The 25,543-nt window shown below is 41.5% G+C and overlaps 1 protein-coding gene across 1 annotated transcript in view; it reads right to left on the reverse strand.

Moving 5' to 3' along the window:
* astn1 (astrotactin 1) overlaps positions 1 to 25,543 on the reverse strand; it is a 1,993,575-nt gene that overhangs the window by 1,149,177 nt on the left and 818,855 nt on the right. Inside the window, exon 8 of the mRNA XM_048602275.1 lies at positions 17,559 to 17,726. Coding sequence (XP_048458232.1) covers positions 17,559 to 17,726 — 168 coding nt within the window. The remainder of the gene's footprint in view (positions 1 to 17,558; positions 17,727 to 25,543) is intronic.

Genomic DNA, 25,543 nt, shown 5'->3' on the forward strand with positions numbered 1-25,543 from the left:
TGCTCTTCAGGGGTCTGCTAGAAAGTATGCACAGGTCACATCTTGCTGATGATAAAGATGGATTCGAATACCACAACCTCATAAGAACAAGGAAACAAGACTAGGCCATTTGGCCTTACAAGCTTGCTTCATCATTCAATAAGATTGTGGCTGAATTGGCTGTGTCCTCAGCTCCACTCTCCTGTCTGCATCCCATAATCCTTTACTCCCGCCTTTATCAAAAATCTATCTAACTCAGCTTTGAATAAATCAAATTAACTCAGCCTTCACTACCCTCTTGAGAAGAGATTTCCATTCGCTAATGACTGCTAAGTGGAAAATCCTTTCCTTATTGCTGTATTAAAAGGGAGACGTATGATTTTTAAATAAAAACTATAAGCTATCTAACCTTAGTTTTACCCTTCATTACCCTGCCAAGAGGAAGCATCTTCCTGATACCCACTTATCCAGTCTCCACAAGATCTTATGTGTTTCAACAAGATCACCCCTCATTCTTCCAAACACTGATGGATATAGGCCTAAACTGTTCAACTTGCCTTCGTAAGACAAAGTTCTCTAGTTGAACAAACATAACATTTGATGTCTGGGCTCATGTCGAATGAATAGCCCATGGGGAAAACAAAAACAAAACAGTTAAATATCAGTAATACATGGTAATGAATGTACTCATCACACCGGAGCTCCATTTTGAGGTCCAGATGATAAATCATACTAGTATGTCTCATTTGCAAGTTTCACTGCTTCTTCCTCCTTGGGCTGGTTGCTGAAATCATGGCAGAGTAAGACTTTTTCCAAAATAAAACAATTGGGAGAGGAAGAAGTTACAACATTGGTTGGAAAATGGGATTCCCTTTAAAACTAAGTTTATTTTAGTATTCAACAATTTTCCTGTGTGGCGTGAAACTGCATTTGACAGTGTTGCAGCAGGAACTGGCCTTCTCCAGACATAAATAAAAGATTTATTGGGAATCACACTAGCTTATTATCAATGCAGTGTTTGGAAAGTAAAAAGTTGTTCTTTCAAGGAAAGAAAGCTAACCTTCAAGTGGTCATCCGGCTTTATGAGTAGCTCCGCCCATGGATTATAATGGAAAGGGTGCAGGTAGTTGACTACCAGCCTCTTGAAATGAAATATATCAATAGGGGAGTAGAAGAATGAATTCAGGAAAATGAGCCACCATTTTCTTAGGAAAAGACCAAGAGTTCCTCTGCATCAACCCAAGGAAAGCTCAAAGACTGTTGCTCCAAAAGACTACCACCAAAGACTGCAGGACATCAGGATGTTAAACCCCACCACTCCAAATCTACAGGGGTCCATTGTCCTTGCATGCCAATTCTATAGAACAGCTTTGGGATCAATAAAGCATTCTCACCTGTCCTGGGTCATATATTTCCTTTCTTCACCTAATTAGTGAAAGCACCAGATCTAAGCTGCTGATTCTTAAACACTTTCCCGCTCCCATACTATTTCAGACAGGTCAGGAGCAACTGGGTAGGTAACAGGAGGTCACCCAGTAGATTTCACCAACCTTGCCTTCAACCCTGCCAGCAGGAGACTATAAATTCCAGACCTTCTTCCTTATTCGCAACATTTGCAATTTACATCGATGATTCAGAATTGGGGACCAAATGTAATTTGTTGAAGTTTGCAGATGACACTAAATTGAGTGGTAGAGCGAAGTGTGCAGAGAACATTGAAGCCTTGCAGAGGGATATAAATAGTTAAATGGTGGACAAGGGTCTGTCAAATGGAGCACAATGTTAGTAAATATGAGGTGAGCCCTTTTGGTAGGAATAACAACAAAATTATTTAAATGGTGAAAAATTGCCGCATGCTGCTGTGCAGAGGGACATGGGTGTCCTTGTGCATGAATCACTAAAAGTTGGTTTGCAGGTGCAGAAGGTAATTAAGAAAGCAAATTGAATATTATCTTTCATTGTCAGAGGGATGGAGTTTAAAAATAGAGAGATTATGCTGCAGCTGTATAGGGTGCTGGTGAGGCCACATCTGGAGTACTGTCTACAGTTTTGGACTCCTTACTTGAGAAAGGATGTACTGGCCGTAGAGGGGTGCAGAGGAGGTTCAATTAGTTGATTCTGGAGTTGAAAGGATTGACTTATGAGGAGAGATTGAATAAACTGGGATTGTACTCATTGGAATTTAGAAGAATGAGGGGGCATCTTATAGAAACATATAAAATGACGAAGGGAATACATAAGATAGAAGCAGGGAGGTTGTTTCCACTGGCGTATGAAACTAGAACTAGGGGTATTAACCTCAAAATAAGGGTGAGCAGATTTAGGACTAAGTTGAGGAGAAACTTCTTCACCCAAAAGGTTGTGGAATTCCCTGCCCAGTGAAGCAGTTGAGGCTACCTCGTTGAATGATTTTAAGGCAAAGTTAGATAGACTTTTGAACAGTGAAGGAATTAGGGGTTATGGTGAGGGGATTGGTAAGTGGAGCTGAGTCAACAAAAAGATCAGCCATGATTGTAGTGAATGGCAGAGCAGGCTCGATGGGCCAGATGGCCTACTCCTGCTCCTATTTCTTATGTTCATCTGTTCTAATGCAAGTTTGGACAGTGGACGTTCACCATGTATTCCATAACAATTCTGTTTTTGTACAACACGAATTAACTTGTTTCAAATCAGATACCAAGCCCACCCTATTTCGTATTTGTGTTCATGTCATATTTGCTCCACACAAATGCCAGCTCTTGACTTTCAATATGTTACCATCACTGAATCCCCCACTATCAACATCCTGGGGGTTACCATTGAGCAGTCATGTAAATACTATGGTGCAAGAGAAGAACAGAGACCAGGAATCCTGCAGTTCGTAGCTCAGTCCTGAATTACCAAAGCCTATCAGTCATCTTCAAGGCACAAGCCAGGAGTGTGATGGAATGATCCACACTCACTTGAAAAGAGTGCAGCATCAACAGTATACAAGAAATTTGACACCATCTCAAATAAAGCTGCCCATTTGATTGTCATTACATCCACAAACATCCACTCCCTCTACTACTAATGCTCAGTAGCAGCAGTGTGTACCATCTGCAAGATGGACTGCAGAAATTTACGAAGGCTCCTTAGGCAGCACCTTCCAACCCCACAACAATTACTATCTAGAAAGACAAGGGCAACAGATGCATAGGAAAACCACCACCTACAAGTTCCCTCCAAGCCACTCACCGTCCTGACCGAGGGAGATATTGCTGTCCCCTCAGGGTTCAATGCCTATTGGCATTGTGAGTCTACCTAAACCAAATGGACTGCAGTGGTTCAAGAAGGCAGGTCATCACCACCTTCTCAAGGGCAACTAAAGATGTGCCAGCCCAAGCAGCAATGCTTACATCCCATACATGAATTATATTTTAAAAAAAAAATGTTTCTAAACTACACGCTCTGATTTCACATCATCTACTGAACTGGATCTTGCATCCTATTGAAGACATCAACTTTTTATTGTCAGAGTGTTCTTAGCCTTCATACTCAGCAAGTAAACATCACATTGTGATCTATCAATGGCTTTGGTTTCAAACTTAAACAGGAATTCCAAATCTGTACTTGAACAGACGCTTTTCATTCAGCATTTGGCCATATCTCACAGTAATGACCCAGTATTCAGCATTCAGAAAAAGACAGTGAACCATGAAGATCAGATTGAGCAGTATTCAAAGACCTCAATGTTGAACTTGTACATAATAAGGCAGGGAGTTGCCAGATTTATGAAAATATGATATTGCTTGATGCTAGTTTAACTACCATTGTTTATTCATCTGGCTAATTAACACCAGCACGCAGTAGGGAATAATGCACAGAAACAGAAATAGTGGATGCATTGTGGTCATCTTCCAGGATTCTAAAGACCCTGGAATAGTCCCTGCAGATTGGAGAGTGGCTAATGTCACTCCAACATTCAAAAAGGGAGATAGAGAGAAAACAGGGAATTATAGACCAGTGAGCCTAATATCGGTAGTGGGGAAAATTTTTGAAACCATTGTCAAAGATTTTATTGCAGAGCATTTAGAAAGCAATGGCAGGATCAGATAGAATCAACATGGATTTACGAAGGGGAAATCATGCCTGACAAATCTGTTGGAATTCTATGAAAATGTAACTAGTAGAGTTGACAAGGGAAGCCAGTTGATGTAGTATATTTGGAATTTTAGAAAGTGTTTCACAAAGTCCCACATAAGAGATTAACATGCAAGATTAAAGCACTTGGATCAGTTATGGGACCCCAGCTATTCACAATATATATTAATAATTTGGATGAGGGAACAAAATGTAACATCTCCAAGTTTGCAGATGATATCAAATTGGGTGGAGGGTCAACTGTGTTGAGGATGCAGAGATCTTTCAGCACAATCTTGACAGATTGGGTGAGTGGGCAAATCAATGGCAGATGAAGTATAATTTGGATAAATGTGAGGTTATTCACTTTGGAAGCAAAAACAAGAAGGTAGATTACTACCCGAATGGCTGTAAATTGGGAGAGGGGAGTGTGTAGCAGGACCTGGGTGTCCTTGTGCACCAGTTGCTGAAGGTAAGCATGCAGGTGCAGCAGGCGGTAAAGAAGGCAAATGGTATGTTGGCCTTCATTGCGAGAGGTTTCGAATACAGGAGCAGGGATGTGTTGTTGCAGTTATACAGGGCCTTGGTGAGACCACACCTGGAATATTGTGTGCAGTTTTGATCTCCTTTTCTAAGGAAGGATGCTCTTGCTCTCGAGCGAGTGCAGCGAAGGTTTACCAGGCTGATTCTGGGGATAGCGGGTCTGACATATGGGGAGAGATTGACTAGGTTGGGATTGTTTTCACTGGAGCTCAGAGGAATGAGGGGGGGATCTCATACAGACTTATAAAATTCTAACAGGACTGGACAGGGTAGATGCAGGGAGGATGTTCCCGATGGTTGGTGTGTCTAGAACCAGGGGTCACAATATGAGGATTTGGGTAGGCAATTTAGGACGGAGATGAGGAGACATTTCTTCACCCAAAGAGTGGTGAGCCTGTGGAATTCATTACCACAGGAAGTAGTTGATGCCAAAGCATTGAATGTATTCAAGAGGCGGCTAGATATAGCACTTGGGGTGAATTGGGTCAAAGGTTCTGGGGAGAATGCAGGATGAGACTGTTGAGTTGGACGATCAGCCATGATCATGAAGAATGGTGGAGCAGGCTCAAAGTGCCGAATGGCCTCCTCCTGCTCCTACCTTCTATGTTTCTATGTTTCACACTGAGTTACCAGGAAATTTAGAGATTTATTAGGACAGGCAATGTCAAAAAAACACTCTCTTAGTAAATAGAAATCCTGTGGACTGTAGCTTACGGATAATTTATCAAATAAAACAGGCTAATCAATTACTTTTAATGTGAAAGAAAATTCCAATGGAAATATCAGTGATCCTCAGGAAAATACAGGCAGTGTTACTTTTTAAAGGAAGACCATGCACTAAATTGAGTGCAAGGAAGATGGATAGGCAATGTACTTCATAAATGCAATGATTACTCTTCAAATCTCAGAACAAAAAGTATTTCATCAAGTTGCAAAGAGCAGAAACAACTTTGAACATCCAAACTAATGACAACCAACACACTTACAGATCCATGGAGCCCTGGAGCAAAGCAGCTGCAGCTTTAGAACAATAGCAGAGAAAGACATTTATATCACATGGCAGAAAGAATGTTTATATTAATGCTGTTTACATTTTAAATGTTCATGATAATTAAATCCTCTTTTCACCTTCAATTAAAAGAATACTATTCTCGGTTCAACTTGAAATGAGTTATAGGAATTGACAGCCCATTTTCTCTTTTAAGAAAGTGACAAATACTGGCATCAAAGCAGAGAATGTATGCTTTTAGATGATGACACTGAAAGGACAGATTTGATTATTGTTTTGAAAAACGACTCCCATTAAAATGCTGAATCTTTAAGGAAGTAATATAAGAAAGTCCCCAAAGTTAATTACATTCTTTAGCTGCCAATGTATACTTATTGATCTATTAAGTATGCGACATCGTAATATCAAAAGCCCATCTTTCATTTGGTCTTACATAAATTTAATCTCCTTCTGCCCTACAGGAATACCATCAGTTTGTAGTCAACTTTGTCAGGTAAATAGCCTCACATTAATAATTTTATGGAACTGAATTCTTCATTGATAGAATGTCAAAAATTGTCTCAGATAGCAATGTACCATTCTCAGTCAATTAAGCTGGTTTCACTTGTCTTTTGCAAAGGCTCCTGAGTCTGCCTGATCAGTGAAAATATGCTCCATTATACTTTCAATAATACAAGAAATGTTCTGTGAAAAGATGTTCTTTTTTCTTTTTTGTTTTGATATCTGTACCCACAGAAAATTACTCTAGTGCTTGAAATTGTTCACTTTAATGAAAATATTTATAAGAATAAGGTATGTAGAAAATAAATGCAAATGGATGAAATGAACTTTATTTCTCCACTGATGTAATAGGGAGTCAGAGAGACCAAACAAATATTTTTGAGGCTGTCATAATTTTAATGTGGCTGACAATAAATCAAACCACAAATTTTAACATAACATTGAGGAAAGGGTCAGGCATGGAGTCTCTCACTTTTAAATATATTCAGGCCCATCACAAACTCTTTCAGCCATGATTTGGTACAAAGCCAAAAGTGATAGCACTGATCACCAGCTGACGAGTGGAAACAGCTCATTTGCAGAGTAATAATGGAAAATGATTTGTAAAAAAAATCCCTGCTCTAGCATGGTACTGGAGAAAATTTGAACCCTGTGAATATATACTGAGTAAATGGATGTTATTTTAGTACATTTGCATTTTTTTAATTTGCTGACCAGAAGTCTTTGTATTTCCTAATTTTCATATGGTAAGAGAAATACCACATATGCTGATTGAAAAACACTGTCAATCCAGTTATTAAATCTCAGTCTTGTTCTTTTAAAAATATCATGTTCCATCGCGATGAATTTTGGAGACTTTGCAGGTAATTTATGCAAAATGAGAAACATTACTGTTGTGCATGGCAAACACTTGAGAGAGACAATTGTATCAACAGCACTGAAAATTTGAATAGAGATTAAAATAAACAATGAAATTGCTAGACAAGACATCAAAACATTTGTTGAGATGTCAACTTGAGTGCATAAATCTATAATTGCCTTATGAGGAAAGATTGAGGAAGTTGGGCCTCTGCTCAACATAATTAAGAGGAACGAGAGGCCTTCTTATTGAAACATATAAGATTTTGAGAGGCCTTGATAGAGTCGGTGCTGAGAGGATGTTTCCCCTCATGGGGGAGTCTTGAACTAGGGGACATAGTTTCAAAACAAATCCCCTGCTCTTCCATTTCAGAGAGATACCGGGAGGAATTTGTTCTCTCAGAGGATTGTTTATTTTTGGAATTCTCTACCCCCAGAGAGGTTGGACCATTGAATATATTTAAGACCAAGTCAAACCGAATTTAGTTTACAATGGAGTAAAGTATTTTGGGTGGGCGGGCAGCAAAGTAGAGCCAAGGCTCCAATCAGATAAGCCATGAATTTGATGAGTGACTCAGCTGATTCAAAGGGTGAAACAGTCATATTTCTCACATTCACATGTCAACAGCTCCTCATTCATGGTGAAAAGCAATGATCTTAAAACCTTTTTTTTTGGTTGAACACTTTTTAAAATAGTTGGCAGTCACAGATTCCCTCTTCCAAAAATGTTATAATAAAGAAGTGTTTCAAAAATTCTCCTCAGAAACTGGGTATTAGTGAAATAGCTATGCTTGCTTCTCACTGCAATATATTCTTGCTGTGATGTTAGCTGTCCTCTGTCCCTGCCTTGCAGTTTGCACCAAGTCCACCTCTATTATTCTCACATCATTTTGCAAACCCCTTGGAAATACTATTCAAATAAGGGCTCAGCCAACCCAAGCTTCTCAACCAGCATTTTAAAGGAAACACAGGCAGCTGATGTTCTCCACATTGCCGAATCCACTTTTTCTTCCTGTCCGTTTTCTTCCTGCTTCTCCTGAAGAAATACATCTTCTGGAAAGACATCTCCATGATTCTGAGAAAGGCTTTGAAGTCTCACCCAAGAAAGTCCTTTTTCACGTGACCCCCAAACAGATATGTGTTTCAATGTGTGATAAACGTATTCTTTGAAACCATCCCGTCTGACATTTCTCAACGAGTGAAAGTAACAAAATCAATTGTTATGAATTGTTTGCTGTGTCGACATAGCAACTGCTTATGTGTGTGTAATGTGTCGCAGTTCTGTTCTCCTAACTTGCTGCATTTTTTTAAACATCATCTCACCCTTTATTGCTCAACTATGCTTCCTTCTCGACATAAACTGTTGTGCCGACACTAATTACAGTGGTCTACACAGTATATACATATTCCTGTAACATGCTTTTACAGAATACCCTGTTATCTCCAAATTCTAATGCAGGGACTACATAAAATATTAACTCCGATTCCTTTCCCAGATGCTGACTGGCTTGTGTTCTAGCTTCAAGAGCAACATAATTTGATGTTCCAATTTAGATTGCACCTTTCACACTGAAGTATTTCAAAGCGGTTCTTTCAATATGTTTATCTTTTGAAGTGCAGTAACTGATGTTATGGAGATAAATTGTAACAGCCAGTTTCATTAGCAGCACCCCAGAAGTTTACACTAAATGGATGATCAATTCATTTGGTGTCTCTTTTGATAGTGATTTGGGGGGTGAAAATGGTATGAAAATAATGTGCCTTTTAATGGTGCTACAGCATCTTCAATGCCGAATGCATCAGCTGAGGCACTACAATAATGCACCGTTTCCTCAGTCCCGTATTGGGTAGGCCAGCACACAGCGTATATTCAATCTATGATAGAGAGCTGAAATACACAGGCCCAGAAGTTTCAATTAACATTGGAACTATCTGCTAATTGCAGATGGATTTCTGACAAAGATGCAGCAAACTTTTACGTGCATAAGTTAAAAGGTCATTTCAGATTCAATACTGCACCCACATTCTTCAAATATGCTAAAGCACAGACTGTATGGAATGTTTCACATGCAAATTCCGTATTTGGTAGATATTAAAAAGGTACAATAGTTAGTCCATGAAACACATTGACCAGGATCCCCCTCATCAATAGAGTTGCAAAATTTGGTTACATAATACCCTTGTATCCAAAATGATGTCTGCACTTTGCTGCAATGTACTTGTTCCACTTTGGTGAAGCATTAGTAGGAGCTTGGAAAACATGCACCAAAAGAGTACAGGGTGAGTAGATTGTGACATCAGTTGCATGAAATACTGATTTGACTTTTATAGTGCTATTTTCAAAGGCACTGTTAATTTTTGGAATTCTCTACTTCCAGAGAGGTTGGATCATTGAATATATTTTTGAATATATGTAAAGGCATTTTCAAATTCAGCCCTTTTTAAATCTTGTATACTTGAACATACCTCCAGTTGTCGGAAGGAGTCTCCTAAACGACACCTTTCTACTGTGAGTGAAACCTATAGACTGGGAATGGGCTATCAATGGAATCTCTTCAAAATATAATATCCAGTGCAAAGCTCCTCATCTGAATCTTGAAATACAATGCGGCATAATCTCTTAAACATGTTACGACAGATTCTGCAAAGCGTGTCAAAGTGTCTGGTCTGCACATCATCAAGACAGTGATGCGGTCCCACATAGACGATGGGCATACACAGCAGAACAAGCAAGCCACCAAGTCAAGAATATGTCAACACTTCCAAATGTGATAACCCAGTGGCACCTGCCTGCTACATCATGAAACAACAAAGAAATGCCACGTTTCATCGCATTAACATCACCTTAAAGTGTAGGAAAGAAAGCGAGTGGTTTCTGTGCAGATAAAAGAAATCCACATTCTTGTCATTTGATAGGACTGTCACTGTGAACTCTTTGAAACGTACTCCCAGAATAGTGATGCCGTACACTTCCTATGTTTCTTGCGGACGTGCTATTGACAATAAACATTGCAAGGCTCTGGATCCATTTCACAGCTCAACACATGGAGTTTGGGGAAATATATCAATAATTACACTTGACCGAATTGATCATTTTACACTGTGGCCAAAAAGCACTGCACTATTGTGGGTGAAAGTTTAAATGCTGTTCTGAGCAATCCCAGTAACAAGAGACAAGAGCTCTGACTCCAAAAACAGAGTTGATAGCCAGTGAAATACTAACCATGCTTTGGCTGATATAGAAATGGCCGTGAAACTCAGGGATTGGTCCACTTAGCATTGAGTCAAACTGAGAATGACCAGATGTAGAGCTGGGTGAACACAGCAAGCCAAGCAGCATCAGAGGAGCAGGAAAGCTGACGTTTCGGGCCTAGAAGAAGGGTCCAGACCCGAAATGTCGGCTTTCCTGCTCCTCTGATGCTGCTTGGCCTGCTGTGTTCATCCAGCTCTACACCTTGTTATCTCAGATTCTCCAGCATCTGCAGTTCCTACTATCTCTGAGATTGACTAACATTGCGATAAAACCGGTTTTTGTTTGACTGGGCTCTTCTGTGTCAGAGAGAACCTTTAGGTACAGTGTGACAATAAAGGATATTCTGATTCTGACTGTTTGGAGGCACGTACTATTATTAGTGCTGTTAATTAGTCCACTCACACTCAGTATTGCTTTTATTCACCAGATTTTCTGATGCCCAGCCACTTCCTGCTCAATAATAACAATCTAAAAATGATAAATTGGTGTGTATTGGAACAGAGTAATTGGCCCATGTTGTGTTTAAGATGGGTAACACATATACCACACACACAGCCTCTTTCTTGTCTTACTCTAATCAATTTGATGGTGTTGACTTAAGTATTTCTGCAGCATTTTACAAGATAAATGTTCTTAAACTCTCATGAAAGTATCTGATCAGCTGGTAATAGGATTATGGACTTATCACTTCTTAATATCGGTTGCATTTATCTGTTAAGTGCTTTTCATTCCAGATATCAGCATCCTCAATTAAGGGCATCCCATGCGCCACTTTTGCACCGATAATTATTTTGTTTTTTTTTACACCAATAGCTGCCAAATAAGTTTGCTGAGAAGCAACAGATTTCAAGTTCACAGCACTGCAAATTTATACACAAGTTCATTTTAACAATGGATGCTTGTCAGTCTTAAACCAAGATGTTTCTGTGGCCTGTATTGATTCACCTGGTGCAGAACCAACAAGATTTAGCATAATTTGCCAATTCAAAACAGGTAAGGTCACTCAGTAAGGGGTCAGTAAGGTGGCCAAAGATTTTGACTTGCTTTATTTATAATGGAAGTTCATTGAAAACCTGAATAATTGCCATCTTTGTATCACGAGGTATGGAAGTAAATGGGGAGAAAAAAAGAATCTTTCAATCTATAATCTGAATGTGAACCTGTCACTCAAAACAAATCTCTCAATCATGCCAAGGAGAGAGGTTGCAACCTTACAGCAGTTGATGTAGAAATACCACAGGTGCTATGGCTTTGCTTTGTTGACCTTGTTGGTTAATTAATCTATCAAATGAAAGAACAGAACTACTCAAGCTTTCTGCTGTTCCTCCACTGTCGCCGGGTCAAAATCCTGGAATTCCCAGCCGAATGGCATTGAGTCTTTTTATACCCGGAATAATTCAGCTTCCTGCCTTCTGGAGGGCAACTGGGGCCCACTATTGCTGCCCAGCCAGTGACACCCACATTCCATGAATAAATAAAGAGAACCTCTCTGTAACTAACAGGTCAACAAGAGGTCGACAGCCTCTGAATATACTTGAATTTATATTAAGGCTTTGAATTGTCCTTTCAAAGAAGTTTTTTGAGTGATATTGAGTGAGAACAATGAGGAAGATTTTTTTTGCCTCAAGACACCCTTCTCACCTTTGACAGAACACATGGAACAACAATGTACACAAGCACAGTGTTGCACCAAATATTTTGGGTAGAATCTTCAGGACCTGCGCAGAGTGTTCCGAAAGAAGTGGTGGGAGGCCAACGATCAGATTCCAAATGTCAAGTCAACATTTTGTTATTAACTTCTCGTAAACGTCCAGGTGGGTTGACCCTCCTGACTGTAAAGTTTGGAAACTTCTTTTGTACTCATTAGCATGCCATGGCTGCTCACTGAGACACCGATGTATTAGATTTACCATCACGGGGCACCATCATGTCACGCAAAAGTGAGAAAAATGTATGTTCGCAAACTCTATCAATATAGGGCATGTCCCTGGCATGTTAGACTTCTTCCTGGGAGCTATGGTGAGTTCACGCTACTTCAGAAGCATAATCCTTCATAGCTGAGGCATTTCTTTGCTTAAGCAGTGGAAATATTATCTAGCCCTCCTCACCCCTGAGAAATCTCATTCTTAACTGGTCTCGCATGGTTTTGTTCTTGTCCACCACTAATATTGGAAGGGTTTCAGACTTTGAGGCCCATCTAGTTCTCCCAAGGGAGGCAACTACACTGGCTGACCCTAGGAAATCTGACTAGGGCAGGCATGAGGGCATATCACAAAAGGAAGCACAACAGAACAGTTCCAGACAAAGGTACAAAATCATTGGAGAGAGTTAAAAGGCATGGCTGTTCCGAAAGCCATGGAATCCTGTTGACCAGAGGCAGGCAACTGGGACGCTGATGGAAGAGTCATGTGGTAGAGACAAAGGGGGACAAGGAAGAGCGGGCATATGGAAAATGTGGTGCACAATGAGAGGAATGAGGGATGAGGTGATGGTGAAGGAGCAGATGAATTGAATAAGGGGCAGTTCAAGGCTAAGGACAGATATGGGGAAATGGACAGGTATGGGCTCAGGCGGAAGAACAAGAAAGTCAAGGGATATCATGAATGGAATCACATTTACAGGGGAGTGAATGAAGCAGAACAGAGGACACACAGAGTAAAGGAGAAAACAGTGATAGGAGTGGGTGGGCTGACCGTAGATAAGGCAGAGTGGGTTGAGAGTGAAGGAGTCAGAAGAAAAATTCTTATAAATCATTCCTCTCCTCAGTCGGGTCAATAGACTGTCCCCTTGCTGAGAATGCTGTGTAGAAATGGAAGGGGCCTGAGATCTATTTCTGTGAGCTCCTGCACACTCTAACACCCAAAACTGTGAGAAGCAAAAGTCAAACAAAACTCATTGTGAACACTCATTGAAGGTTTTATGCTGAAATGACGCACCCACTGCAGCAGGAAGGTTAACAGGCTCCAGTGGTTCATGTCACTGACATTCCAGACAAGTCACCTAAGTCATTGGATTCTGAGCTGAAAGACTATTCATGCTGTAGAATATTGAGGTGCTGGCGTTTGGTCTTCACTAGCCTTGGTGCCTGACAGTTAAGGACATAAGGCTACATCTCAAGATTCTGGAGTAATAGGACTGTATCACAGTGACAACGCTGGCCATCAAAAATCAGAGTAAGCTCAAAGCCACATACACGGAATGCACTACAGTAATTAAGGCTACAAATTCCTTGCACGTGGCTAAATGAGAAAGTGGATAAGAAGTCATGGGTGAGCCTGGATGCACTTCACCATGTTGAGGTGGCTGCAGAGCAAGTCTCTACACAGGATATGAGCAGGCTGAAATGGGCCCAAGAGATAGGGTGGCATGGTGGCTCAGTGGTTAGCACCGCTGCCTCACAGCACCAAGGACCTGGGTTCAATTCCACGACTGTCTGTGTGGGTTTTCTCTGGGTGCTCCAGTTTCCTCCCACAGTCAACAAAGACGTGCAGGTTAGTTGGATTGGCCGTGCTAAATGGAGGGTTATGGGGAAAAGGTGGTGCTGGGTCTGCATTGGATACTCTTTGGAGGGTTGATGCGGACTGAATGGCCTGCTTCCTCACTGTAGGGATTCTATGACGAGGACAAGTTCTCAAAAGGAAGTCGTAGATCTCTTTCCTGCTGTCTGTTCACAGATCCTTCAATGCAAAATGTTTGATCAGCTCAAGCTAGCAGTCATTCTGGTTTTTTTGCACCCTCAGAGGAGGAACAGAAGGGAGCAAAGGGATGTCCAGTACCAGCAGCACCAGAGGCCCAAAGATACAGGAGGTTTGAACTGTGAGACGGTGCCTAAGAGGGGAAAGTGGGTATTCAGCACCATCAAGCCCCGAAAGAGGGAAAAGTGAAGACATGGCAGCACTGGCATTTCTTCACATGTCTAAGGACATGGTCACCTATATGTGCCCCCTCCTGCAGGCAGTTTGGGAGGAAGTGCTGTGCCAGTGGGATTGAAGATCGCAGCTGCACTGAGCTTCCTCACCAGCGGCACCTTTCACACTCTGGCTGAAACCCCGTGTCCTACCTCCCAGTCAGTCACTGATAAGTGCACTCGGGCAGTTCGCCCATCCTGTCCCTGAGGGAAGGCTACCTGTTTGTGGGTTCACCAGGCACTCAGAGAGCCAATCGGAGACAGCAACAACTGCAGCCAAGCTGCCTCAGGTAGAAGGGGCCATTTGCTGCTCGCTTGAATCTCAGTGCTCCAGGACATCCTCCAGCCAGGTTCCTCAACAGGAAGGAATTTCACTCCCTCCACGTCCAGCCCAGATGCAACGATTCCTGTAACATGCCTGCTATCCAGACAGCAGTAATGATGCCCATATTCTACACAGCTCCCAGGTTTGTCGAATGGGCACCATCAGCAGGGTTGGTCCGTGGGTGACAAGGGCTAATCCCAGAGGACATACCTAATGACCCCTGGTGTGTATTCCTGTCTGATGCTGAACAGTGTTACAATGCTGCCTATGCATTTGGTTAGGCCATCATTGGCAACTGGTCTTCTGGACAAAGGAGGTGTAATCCAGGACTGACTGGAAATTGTCTCCAGAGTAGTGATTGCTTGCTGTGCCCTGCACAACCTGGATTGACGATGGGGTGACAACTGAGCACAGGAGAAGGAAGGAGGGGGAGTCTGACGGAGATGGTGAGAGAGTCAAAACTGATGACACTTGCTGAAGAAGGCAGAGCAGTCATGTCGTGACAGACAGGTCTGAGAGAACCTAATACTGGCTAGATTTAAGATCAACTTGATACTTGGAGGTAGGAGCCGATTGCAGCTGAGAAGCATTCCTGCTCGAAAGCGATTGTTTGATTCATAGTATTTAGATTTGATGCTCCTTTTTTATTTGGGAGTTATTTTGCCAACTTTGTCGCCATGACCTCCTGTTCGGTTTTGGGGCCAGAACTTTATTAGGGAGTTTTGCTGGAACATATGGCAGTTATATCTAAATTCGTCAAGCATCGGTGAGCAGAGGGCAGAGATACAGCGGGCCTACACAACGCTGAGTGACTCTCCAAACCCACACATTTAGCTTCTGGTGATGTAACTGGAAGGGGACGGCAGAGATTGATCAGTATTCTGGGCACAGCTCCACACGACATACTTGTGAGTGCTGCCAAAATCAGAGCTCTTCAAGATTGGCCTTAAGAGAAATAGAACCATTCAGAACCCTCAATACATAGAAAGTGGCCACATTGATGTAGTACCAAGGGTGGCATTTGAAAAGACTGCTTGGTTCTATACAACATTGGCCCTGTTCACCCGCAGTGATTTCAAGGCTTATTAACCCTTCTTTTCTTACCACTAGGCTGGGGTATGCCCTGGACAACTACAGCTGAGCCTGAGGAAGCTTGCTGACTGCTTTGGTGGTTTACCCCAGATGATTTTTGCAAACACCTCCAGGTGCACCCTCTTCAACTTTACCTAACATGGAGGCAATTGGGACCCTAGGGCAACCATTGCCTCCCTCAGTCCAAAAATGTGCAGATTAGGATGAATTGGCCTGCTAAATTGCCCATAGTGTCCAGGGATGTGCAGGCGAGGTGGATTAACCATGGGAAATGCGGGGGTGGGTCGGAGTGGGTGGGTCTGGTTTGGATGCTCTTCAGAGGTTCGGTGTGGACTTGATGGGCTGAACAGCCTGATTCCACACTGCAGGGATTCTATGATTATGGCATTCAGCTATTCAGTCCTTCTAACTTGTCCAGCCACCTCTGCAATATTGCCTGATGTTTACATGCTAAATTAGTCAGCCATTTATCATCAAATATACTTCAGGTTAAGTCATATATTACACCATTAAATGAGTGGCCTATCATATAATCAGTTGTGTGGCAGTTCTTACCATAACTTAGATTACAAAGGACAATTTCCAACATCCACAGTATTGAGTGAACACAATGTAAATAACCATTAGATAAATGGTGCAAGATAATGGTTCCGAAAATTGGAGCTCGTTGACTGCAACTTACTTGACCATCCCAGTGGATGGTTGTGCTGTTGGCATAATTGACTTGTTCATGTTAAATATGTAAAATAAATGAGATGTTACACGTGAAACACAATTAATTAATTTATATCAGAAATAGTTTCAATAATGATAGAGAGCTAAGAGTTTGGATAATTGCATGCTTGTGAAATGTCAAGATCTATGCAGTCATTGCAATCAGTGTTCTCAGTGAGTGAACTATGCCTCACAGTTGCATATGCACTATCCTTACCTCAGAATGATCAACTTAATTGTGCATCATAACTCAATGAGAACATGCCTCAAAGTTGACACCAAGTGAAATGCTCATGATTCAAAGTTTAATTGCAGCCAATTCCTGATAGCATATTCTCACTTCTGGTTCAGAAATACTACAGAGTCAATTACATACAATAAGTCAGTTACAAAGCAATTATAGTAATAGAAAACAAAAATGTCATGTTGTTCTTATGGTCCCAATTTAATATGAGTATTTCCCTCTCCAGGCTGAAAATGGCATTTATTTGGAGTAACAAGATTTGAGGAACAAAGGAAATCTCAAATGTTTAATTTGCTTCTTTTTTCCCTCACATTTCTCAGTCAGTAGAATTAACAGTTTGTGGTAGATTTCTGATAAACAGATTAGATCTTAAATATGCAGCAATATAGAGTCATGTGTTAATTCCATTGAGACAATAATTTGATAAAACAAATGAAATACACATCTAAGCTTTCTTTGTTTGTTTCGCTGGGAGCTTTAATGCACTGAAATTATAAAAAAAACTAACGTACAAAAGCATGTCTGTGATTTATTGGAATCAGTAGGTCAACAGGCAGAGTAAAATAATATGACACTGATTTGGCCATGTGTCCTTAATAACCAAGTTTATAGGTGCAGTGTACATGTCACTGATATCTAACAAGAAACAATCATTTTGTTCCCACGTACTGAAACTCTGTCTCTCAATTAACTTTGCTCTCTTATCTTCTCTACTATTCAAAGCAAGTTCACAGTGTTGAGGCCAAATCTGGTCAGGTCAATTTCTAATTGAATGAATGAATGAATGAATGAACTCAAACAACTAAATATGAGGGAAAAAATTTGCGAGAACTTTTACACCAGGTTAACTTGTTCCTCTCTTCTGCATCCACTTATTAACCCTTCCCCCGGTTCCGCGGAGAATGGTCTGCGTATTTTATAGAATTTTCATTGCATTTGTACAGAAACCTGTTCACTTGTTGTCAATGGTCATGACAACTTGCAAATCCCAATCGCAGCATGTTGAACCTCAATGATGAGGGTTAGTCTTACCTGTGTCCACATCGCACTCGTGTTCACAGGGGTCAATGAGGCGCCGGCCACACAGCTCCATCATCCAGGGACCACTGCTGTTCTGCTGGTGATAGAGCACCACCTGAGCTGGATTCAACCAGTTGTTGGCAACCAACTGGCTTCCGTAAAGCAGTATGAATCTACTTCCTAGAGGAAAAGAAGCACATGCTGTTATCAGCCCAATATTGAGATGGAATGGCGCATGTTTGCTCAAATCATCATAAGGGGCAAAATTAAATCCAACTGCATTTTGTTCTGAAAGAATGAAGTATTTCCGTGGGAAAGTGAAGCACTTTTGCAAAATAGTCGATTATAGCAGGTTACCAACAAGAAATTAGATTAGCAGAAAGGTCTGTGACAAAATTAGGCTGTTCGGAACACCACAATAAACAGGGGAGTGAGTCGACCTTTGAACCCACTTTGCCATTCACCACTGAACTTGCTGTGACCTCGACTTCACTTTGCTACCTAAGCTCCAGACCCTTTGACTTCTGTGTGGATCAAAACCCTGTTTCGCTCAGCCTTGAATATATTCAAAATGAGCCAGCCTCCATGGCTTGCTGGGGAAGGAGAGTTTCAGAGGCTAATGGCTCTCTGAAGGGGAAAAGAAAAACAAATCCTTCTCATATCTGTTTAAACTGTGACCTCCCATGCCCGAATTCTAGGCACCCCCTCAAGGCGATACATCCTCCCAGCATCCATCTTGACATGTCCCCTTTTGTGAAGGATTGTTCTCAATTTACTCAAATATGTTGGAGTCAAGTGGGCCAGTCTGTTCACTAAGATGCCCTACCACCCCAACATCCACCTCATCATCAAGGCTATTAAATTCCTTCTCCACACCATCACCTACCTTTGTCTGTACCTGCTACCATATTGAGCGCCACATCATTGTTTTGTCAACTTGGAACTTGTTCCTTTGTGCTATTCTAGTCAGCTTTTATTGCTCTCCCTTGGTAAACTTCAGATCAGAAATTCCAATCATACACCTGAAATAATTCCACAGAAGCTGGGTATCCGTCACCCTTTAATTGCACGTGCATAGAACTTGACACTGGTTCAGCCTCCTCAAAGCCAGCTCTCAGAGTGAACAGAACCTCCGACATTCCTGTTTATATCTGTCAGCCAAGGCTCTCTGATTGGACCAAGTTAATAGCCCCAATCAGGGAACTCATATTCTATGAGGTCCACCTGGCTGACCCTTTTACAATCACGATAAAACCTCTGGAATGACGGAACTTTGTTTCAGAGGTCCTTGTTGAATATATGTGATATGTATACCTCATCTCCAAACTTGGCCATCAAGAAAAAAACGCTTCCTTTAGTTTACTGACAGATTACTCCTATCTTCCCTGATCCACAGTGAGTGCTTCTTAGCCCTCCATGCTTCAGTTTATGATTCTTGTTGTTTTGCTTAAATTTCTTCAGGACTTGCTCTCCCTATCTGCTGAACCTCCTCCACCTCGACAATCCAACCAAACATCCATCCGCCCAACCCCACCCCCCCACCCCTCCGCCAAGTTCTTTCTTCTTCTGACTCCTCTGGCCTCTGGTCATTAAGCTGCTCACCACAATTTTGGAAGCTGTTGCCTGGGTTCTAAGATCCAAATTTCTGTGCTAAACTCCTCAACTCCTACCTCCTTGGAGCCACATTAAAACCCATTTTAAATATCTTCTTTATTGGTTCAACAACATGTTTTGCGATAATATCTGTAAAATACCTTGGGAGTTTTCTTGAAATTAAGGGCACAATAAATGCAAGACATAAATCAAGGTGTTGCTGCTGTGTAGATATTTAACTAACTACACAATTGAAGCACTGCTTTACAGTGAAGCTGATTCCACACTCAGGGTACATGCAGAAAAGTCAGAAATAACCATGTTTGAAATTGGATTGAGCTAATGTATTAACACAGCTATTGCATCAATTAATATTTCATTGCAATAATATCAATTATTTATATTGTCATAAACCTATAGTTTTCAATTGAATTAAGAAAGTTCAATTTCTGCATTTCTGTGCATGATTTATGAAAGGAAAAATTCTGCAGTATATATAGGTTATTTTAGTGCTCTGTCAGAATCCATGCACTCAGGAGGAGGTGATGGCGTAGTGGTATTATGACTGGACTACGAATTCAGAGACCCAAGTAATGTTCTGGCGACCTGGGTTTGAATCCTGCCATGGCAGATGCTGGAATTAGATTTCAGTTAAAAAAATCTGAAATTAAGAGTCAAGTGATGACAGTGAATCCATTGTTGATGGTTGGGAAAACCCATCTGTGTCACTAATGTCCTTTAGGGAAGGAAATTGCCATCCTTACCTGGTCTGGCCTACATGTGGCTCCTGATCCACTGCAATGCGGTTGACTCTTAACTGCCCTCTGGGCAATTAGGGATGGGCAATAAATGCTGGACAAGCCAATGATGCCCAGATCCCATGAATGAATTTTTTAAAAAGTTTCATCGATAATTGAGTGCAACACTGCACTCTTTGTGGATCTGAGACTGTTGGCCACTCAGTGCAATAGTACATAATCATAAGAACCAGAAAGACTGTGGCTTTCACCAGAGAAAACAAAATTTTGAGTGCGCAAAAAAATTGTTCATAGTAAGTGCACCAGACATCATAAAAGGGTTTGCATGCGCACACTTAAACCTAATTTCTATTGAAGCTCGTAGAGTAGGCAGATCATGATGTCAACCAAAATGTCACACTTGTTTGATGTCAGCACCTGCCATTTTAGAGCTGTAATCTACCCATTCTTAACTTCACGCGACTAAATACAATGTTAATCAGCATGATGTACATCTCATCAGTCTGATGAAAGGAATTCTGCCAGCAATGGTAGCCTACTAAGGCTTCCTCCTGGCTTTGAGCATGATTGAAGACTGACCAGAGGTCATACAGAACAATAAAGCTTCCAGAAGAGGGAAGCGGGGGTGGAGACAAGGAGGACTGTCATCAGGAGGCTATGTCAGCAGTGAGGAGTTAGAGAGCAGTGCTTTTACTTGACCTTTGGATTTGAAGGTGAAAATAGCTCTCAGCTTTTATCAATCTGGTGAGATGTAAGCAAAATCTTGCAGTTCCCTTGGCATGGCTGCATTAGGCTACTGAGTCACTTTATGCAAATGAAGACAGCTTTATCGCATTCCCTCTTCCTGAAGCTAAATGGGTGGAGTCAGTCAAGGGTTGTTATGGATAGAAGATGTAGTGTCACTGACCGTATGTACATTCATTTGTTTGTGTCACATGTATCTGAATAGAGAAGGATGCCCCTACATTAATATGCAGCTTGTATGTGACCACAGGCAGCATGTCATGAGATTAATGCCTCAAGTTATTCATCCTGCAGTGGTCTTTAGTATCAGCTGTACTTCAATCATCATGGCAAACTAAAGAGTAGCTACTGGGCTCATGATATGGGGAACATTAGAATACAACTCTGGCCCAAAATGCATGTACATGTGCACAAGTGCTCAAAAAGAAACCTCACACCAAAAGTTACTGGCATTCTCAAGCAATATTTCCGTGACCTAAACCACTCTACATGAGAATTTTAGTACTCAAAGGTTGTCATGGTATCTGCAGGGAGGCTAAAGGCAGAGAAAGCACAAAAGGAAGGGACTGTCTTCCGGTGGTAAAAGAAGCAACAATTAGAAAATGATAGAATCCCTGTGGGGCAAATAGAGGCCATTCGGTCCATCAAGCCTGCACCAACCCTCCAACGAGAATCACACCCAGACCCAGCATCCTATCCTATCCCTGTAACCCTTCATTTCCACTGGTTAACCCACCTGGTCTGCACATCCCTGGACACTGCAGGCAATATAGCATGGCCAATCCACCCAATCTGTAGATCTTTGATCTGTGGGAGGAAACCGGAGCACCCAGAGGAAACCCTCACAGATACTGAGAGAACGTACAAACTCCACACAGACAGTTGCCCCAGACTGGAATTGAACCTTGGTCCTTGGCGCTATAAAGGCAACAGTCCTAACCACTGAGTAATGGTGCAACTCACAAATTAATGAGCAACATTAGAAAACACAAACCCAATTTTCCTATTCACTATAAATCCCACAAACCTTACCGTTCCTTTGATATTGACAATCACATTGTTTCCACAATACAAATAATCAGGTATTCAAAATACACAATCTAATCCAAAATTATGAATTAAAGCATTCCACAATGCACACAAAAGCATAAAAATCACCCATCACCTAACACTTCCATGTGTTGGCTATCCACCTGTCGCACTAAATACTTCTCCTTTGACTCTGGCATGGCAAATGCAGTTTTTCAGCTTCAAACTGCCGTAGATGCTGGAAAGTCACCTTGGGTAACTCTGGGCCCAGAGTACACAGTGCACCACCTCAGCCTGGGCTGCAAGTGTCTGGCAGTCAACAGAAAGTGCACTGGAGGACTTGCAGCGGTGAGCACAATGCTGTCATCCTCAGAGAAGACAGCACGTTTGTCGTCCTTGGAGCTACTGTCACTTTCCTGGAACAGAGTCTCCACAATCACAGCACTCTGTGGGAACAACAGATAGCTTGGGCTCTGCATGCATGAGAAGCTGCTTTGCCGAACGGTTTCCAAACACATGACTGTCCAAGCTTCTGGGGAAATCAGCAGACGTAGCATGACAGCAATTTGACCTTCTATTACAGCATTCAGACATTGAACTTCCAATGAAACCTGAAACATCAGATGCTGCATCATTGTTGGATCCACAGTTATACCGATAGAGGTGGCCATCCATTCCATTTTGGAAATGGCAAGCTCCGAGATCTCGAGCAAAGCTGCATCATGTTGGTGCCAGAAAACCCAAGAACCTTGACATTGAATGCAGGCTTCTTGGCAAACTTCCCCATACACCAGACTATTCGGTCTGTCCACTGAAACTTGGCCCATCAATGTTCTCACCTGTAACCTCTGCAGCAGAGCAACTGTGCCACCTTTCCATCCAGTGAGCTGGCATCTGCACTATTCTTACCCCCAGTTCTGGCTCCTCCATACTTATGCCCATGACTCATCAGGTTGCAGATTTTACCTCTGTCCAGTTCTCTAAATTACGCACAGTGTCTGTAATGGTGCCTGTGACTGTGCGGTTGAGTAACAGTGTTCCTTCACCTTCACTTCTTTCTTGTTCCTACTTCACTGCCTGGGCACATTCATGCTCTGTGTGTATCAGAAATGCAAAAAGAGACAAAGATTGTGCAGAGAGATAGCAAGAACTGCAGATGCCGGACTCAAAGATAACAAAGTGTGGAGCTGGAGGAACACTTCCGCCACCTACAATCCGTCCCCACCACCAAAGATATATTTCCCTCCCCACCCGTATCTGCCTTTCGGAAGGGACACACTTTGTTATTTTTTACAAAGAATGTGTAAATGTTTTTATTGTGTGGGGAGAAAGGAGAACGTCAGAACTGCCTGTTTACATGACCTGCTGCTTCTAATTCAAAAGAGTTTGAGGGATGAAGGAGAAATGGATCAAACAATGGACAAATAACTGTGTGGATCTCTTCAAATGCTTCAAAACTACAAGTGGATGTGTCCTTAATAATAGCCCTTTCAATAATGGCCAGCACTTCCATCTGTGGAGCTCAAAATATGAACGTTTTCCATCCCCAGTTATTTGCCAGTGCATCCTGTTGGCTGTTACTGGCTTCAACAAAAAAACAGGGCATGAGATAGTGAGTGTTGTGCAACATAAAAAAAGGTGGTTAAGACGACATATGGAATGCTTGCCTTTATTAGCTGAAGCATAGCATTCAAGAGCAAGAAGGTTCAGCTGGAAGTGAGTAAAAAGTTGGTTAGGCCACAATTAGAATAATGTGTGCTGTTAATCCACATTATATGAGGGATGTGATAGCACAGGAGAAGGTGCAGATGAGATTTACCAGGACGTTGTCGGGGCAGGAGAGTTTCATTTATGAAGCGAGATTAGGCCGACTGGAGTTATTTTTTGTGGAGCAGAGGAGATTGAGAGGGGACATGATTGGGATCTATAAAATTATGAGGGGCATAGATAAGGCAGACAGAAACGAACGTTTCCCCTTAGTGGAGGGATCAATGACAAGGGACATAGATTTAAAGTAAGGGGCAGGAGGCTTAAAGGAGATGTGCTGGGAAAGAAAATTCACCCAGAGGTTTGTGGGATTCTAGAAATCTGTCTGCAAATGTGGTAGAGACAGAAACCCTCATAACATATAAGAAGTATGAAGATGTGCACACTTGTGAAGCCAAGGTAGACACTGCTATGGGCCAACTGCTGCAAAATTGGATTATAATAGGTAATTGTTTTTGACTGGTACAGACTTGATGGGCTAAAGGGTCTTTCTCTGTGCTGGAGACCTCTATGACTCTATAATATTTTTAAGTGATGTGGCTGCCATATTGAAGAAAAGGCTGCTTATGTATACAAACTATCAGATGTGCCAGTGAAACTTGCAATAACGATATGTGTGTAAGAGGCCTGATTGATGGAGATTGCTGGTAGGTGAGAAATGGGAAGGCAATGAATTGTGAAGTGGATAAGGCTAGTGGTGTGGATACTGAAATGTGATGTTTGAAAATGCAATCTATGATCTTAAATCAGCTTATGTGGTATTTCTCCCTCTATCCACATTGTTGGGATTACACTTCTGTCATTCATCTTCACTGCTAACTCTCCCTCGTACTTCCTCAGCATGTGACAAGAGGTCCTGTAGGTCTCTGAAAAATAAAGGACCTCTTTTCTTTTTGACATCTTTTCCATCAAGACCTCCATAAATGAATAAAGATTACAGCTTCTGGAGACATTGGTGCATGCTGTCTTTCACGAATAACCAATCTTTCACTGCACAATATCACCTGCACCATCATTTGCAATGGCACCTCATCTTTAAGAAGAAGACGCTAACTTCTTTGTTAATAATATTGGGTCTCCTGAAGATGCTGACAGCTAAAAAAAATGCGGGAACTTTGAATGTATGCAGCAGTCATGGAAGAATGCAGAAAAAAATGGCAACTCATTTGCATTGCAGCCTGCAGTGCGAGTAAAAATGTTACACATTTAATATCTGGTGGGAACTCAGGATAATCATAAAAAAAAGGTTCCTGACACTGTCTGAAGACTGTCAGCTGTCCACTGTGAGTGAGCTGTGACACACACAAAAACAGCTGTTGCATGGAATTAAATGATATAGTTTGGTGTTGACTTTGGCTCAGTGATAATATTCTCAATCCTTGAGTAAAAATACTATAGGTTGTACTCTCATTCCAGAGAACTGACTACATAACTTACACTGACACTACAGTACTGTGGGAATACCACACCATAAGTAGCACTGTCTTTTAGATGCTGCAGTAACCTTCCCAGTTGACCAGTCTACAATCTGAAGAAAAGCCATATCTAACTTGAAACATTAATTCTGTTTCTCTTTCCACAGATGATGCCAGACCTGCTGAGTTTCTCCAGCATTTTCTGTGTTTATTTCAGTGTGCATTTTCAGGTGGGTGCAGAAAATCCCATGGAAATATTAGCAGAACAGTAGGAAAATTCTCTGCTCTGTGCTGGTCAAATTTATATTTGATATTTATCAAAGATATTTCGGCAGTCGTTCTATAATGGTTGCTACAGTTCCATTACAGCAAAATTAAACATAGATTAAAATTCAACATTATTTAATTCGTTAGAAAGTGCTTTGTAATTTCTTAGATTCATAAAGAGAAATTGACATAAATGTGAGTACGTTTTCTCTTTTTGAACTTAAAAACCCTGACAAAACCTTTAGGATCCGTGGGTTTTTTTTAACAGTTGCTGCATGCTGCAGAGTACAATGCAGAAACTGTAGCATGAAAATGAGCCGATAAGCCCAGTAGTCCAAGTCATTGGTTAACCTTCATATCAGCAGTAATATTAACCCTGTGTGTGTCCTGTTTCCCCATTTCCAACAATCAGACTAATGTGCTT

Source organism: Rhincodon typus, chromosome 10, assembly GCF_021869965.1.
Source record: "Rhincodon typus isolate 14 chromosome 10, sRhiTyp1.1, whole genome shotgun sequence".
In the NCBI taxonomy this organism is placed as follows: domain Eukaryota; kingdom Metazoa; phylum Chordata; class Chondrichthyes; order Orectolobiformes; family Rhincodontidae; genus Rhincodon; species Rhincodon typus.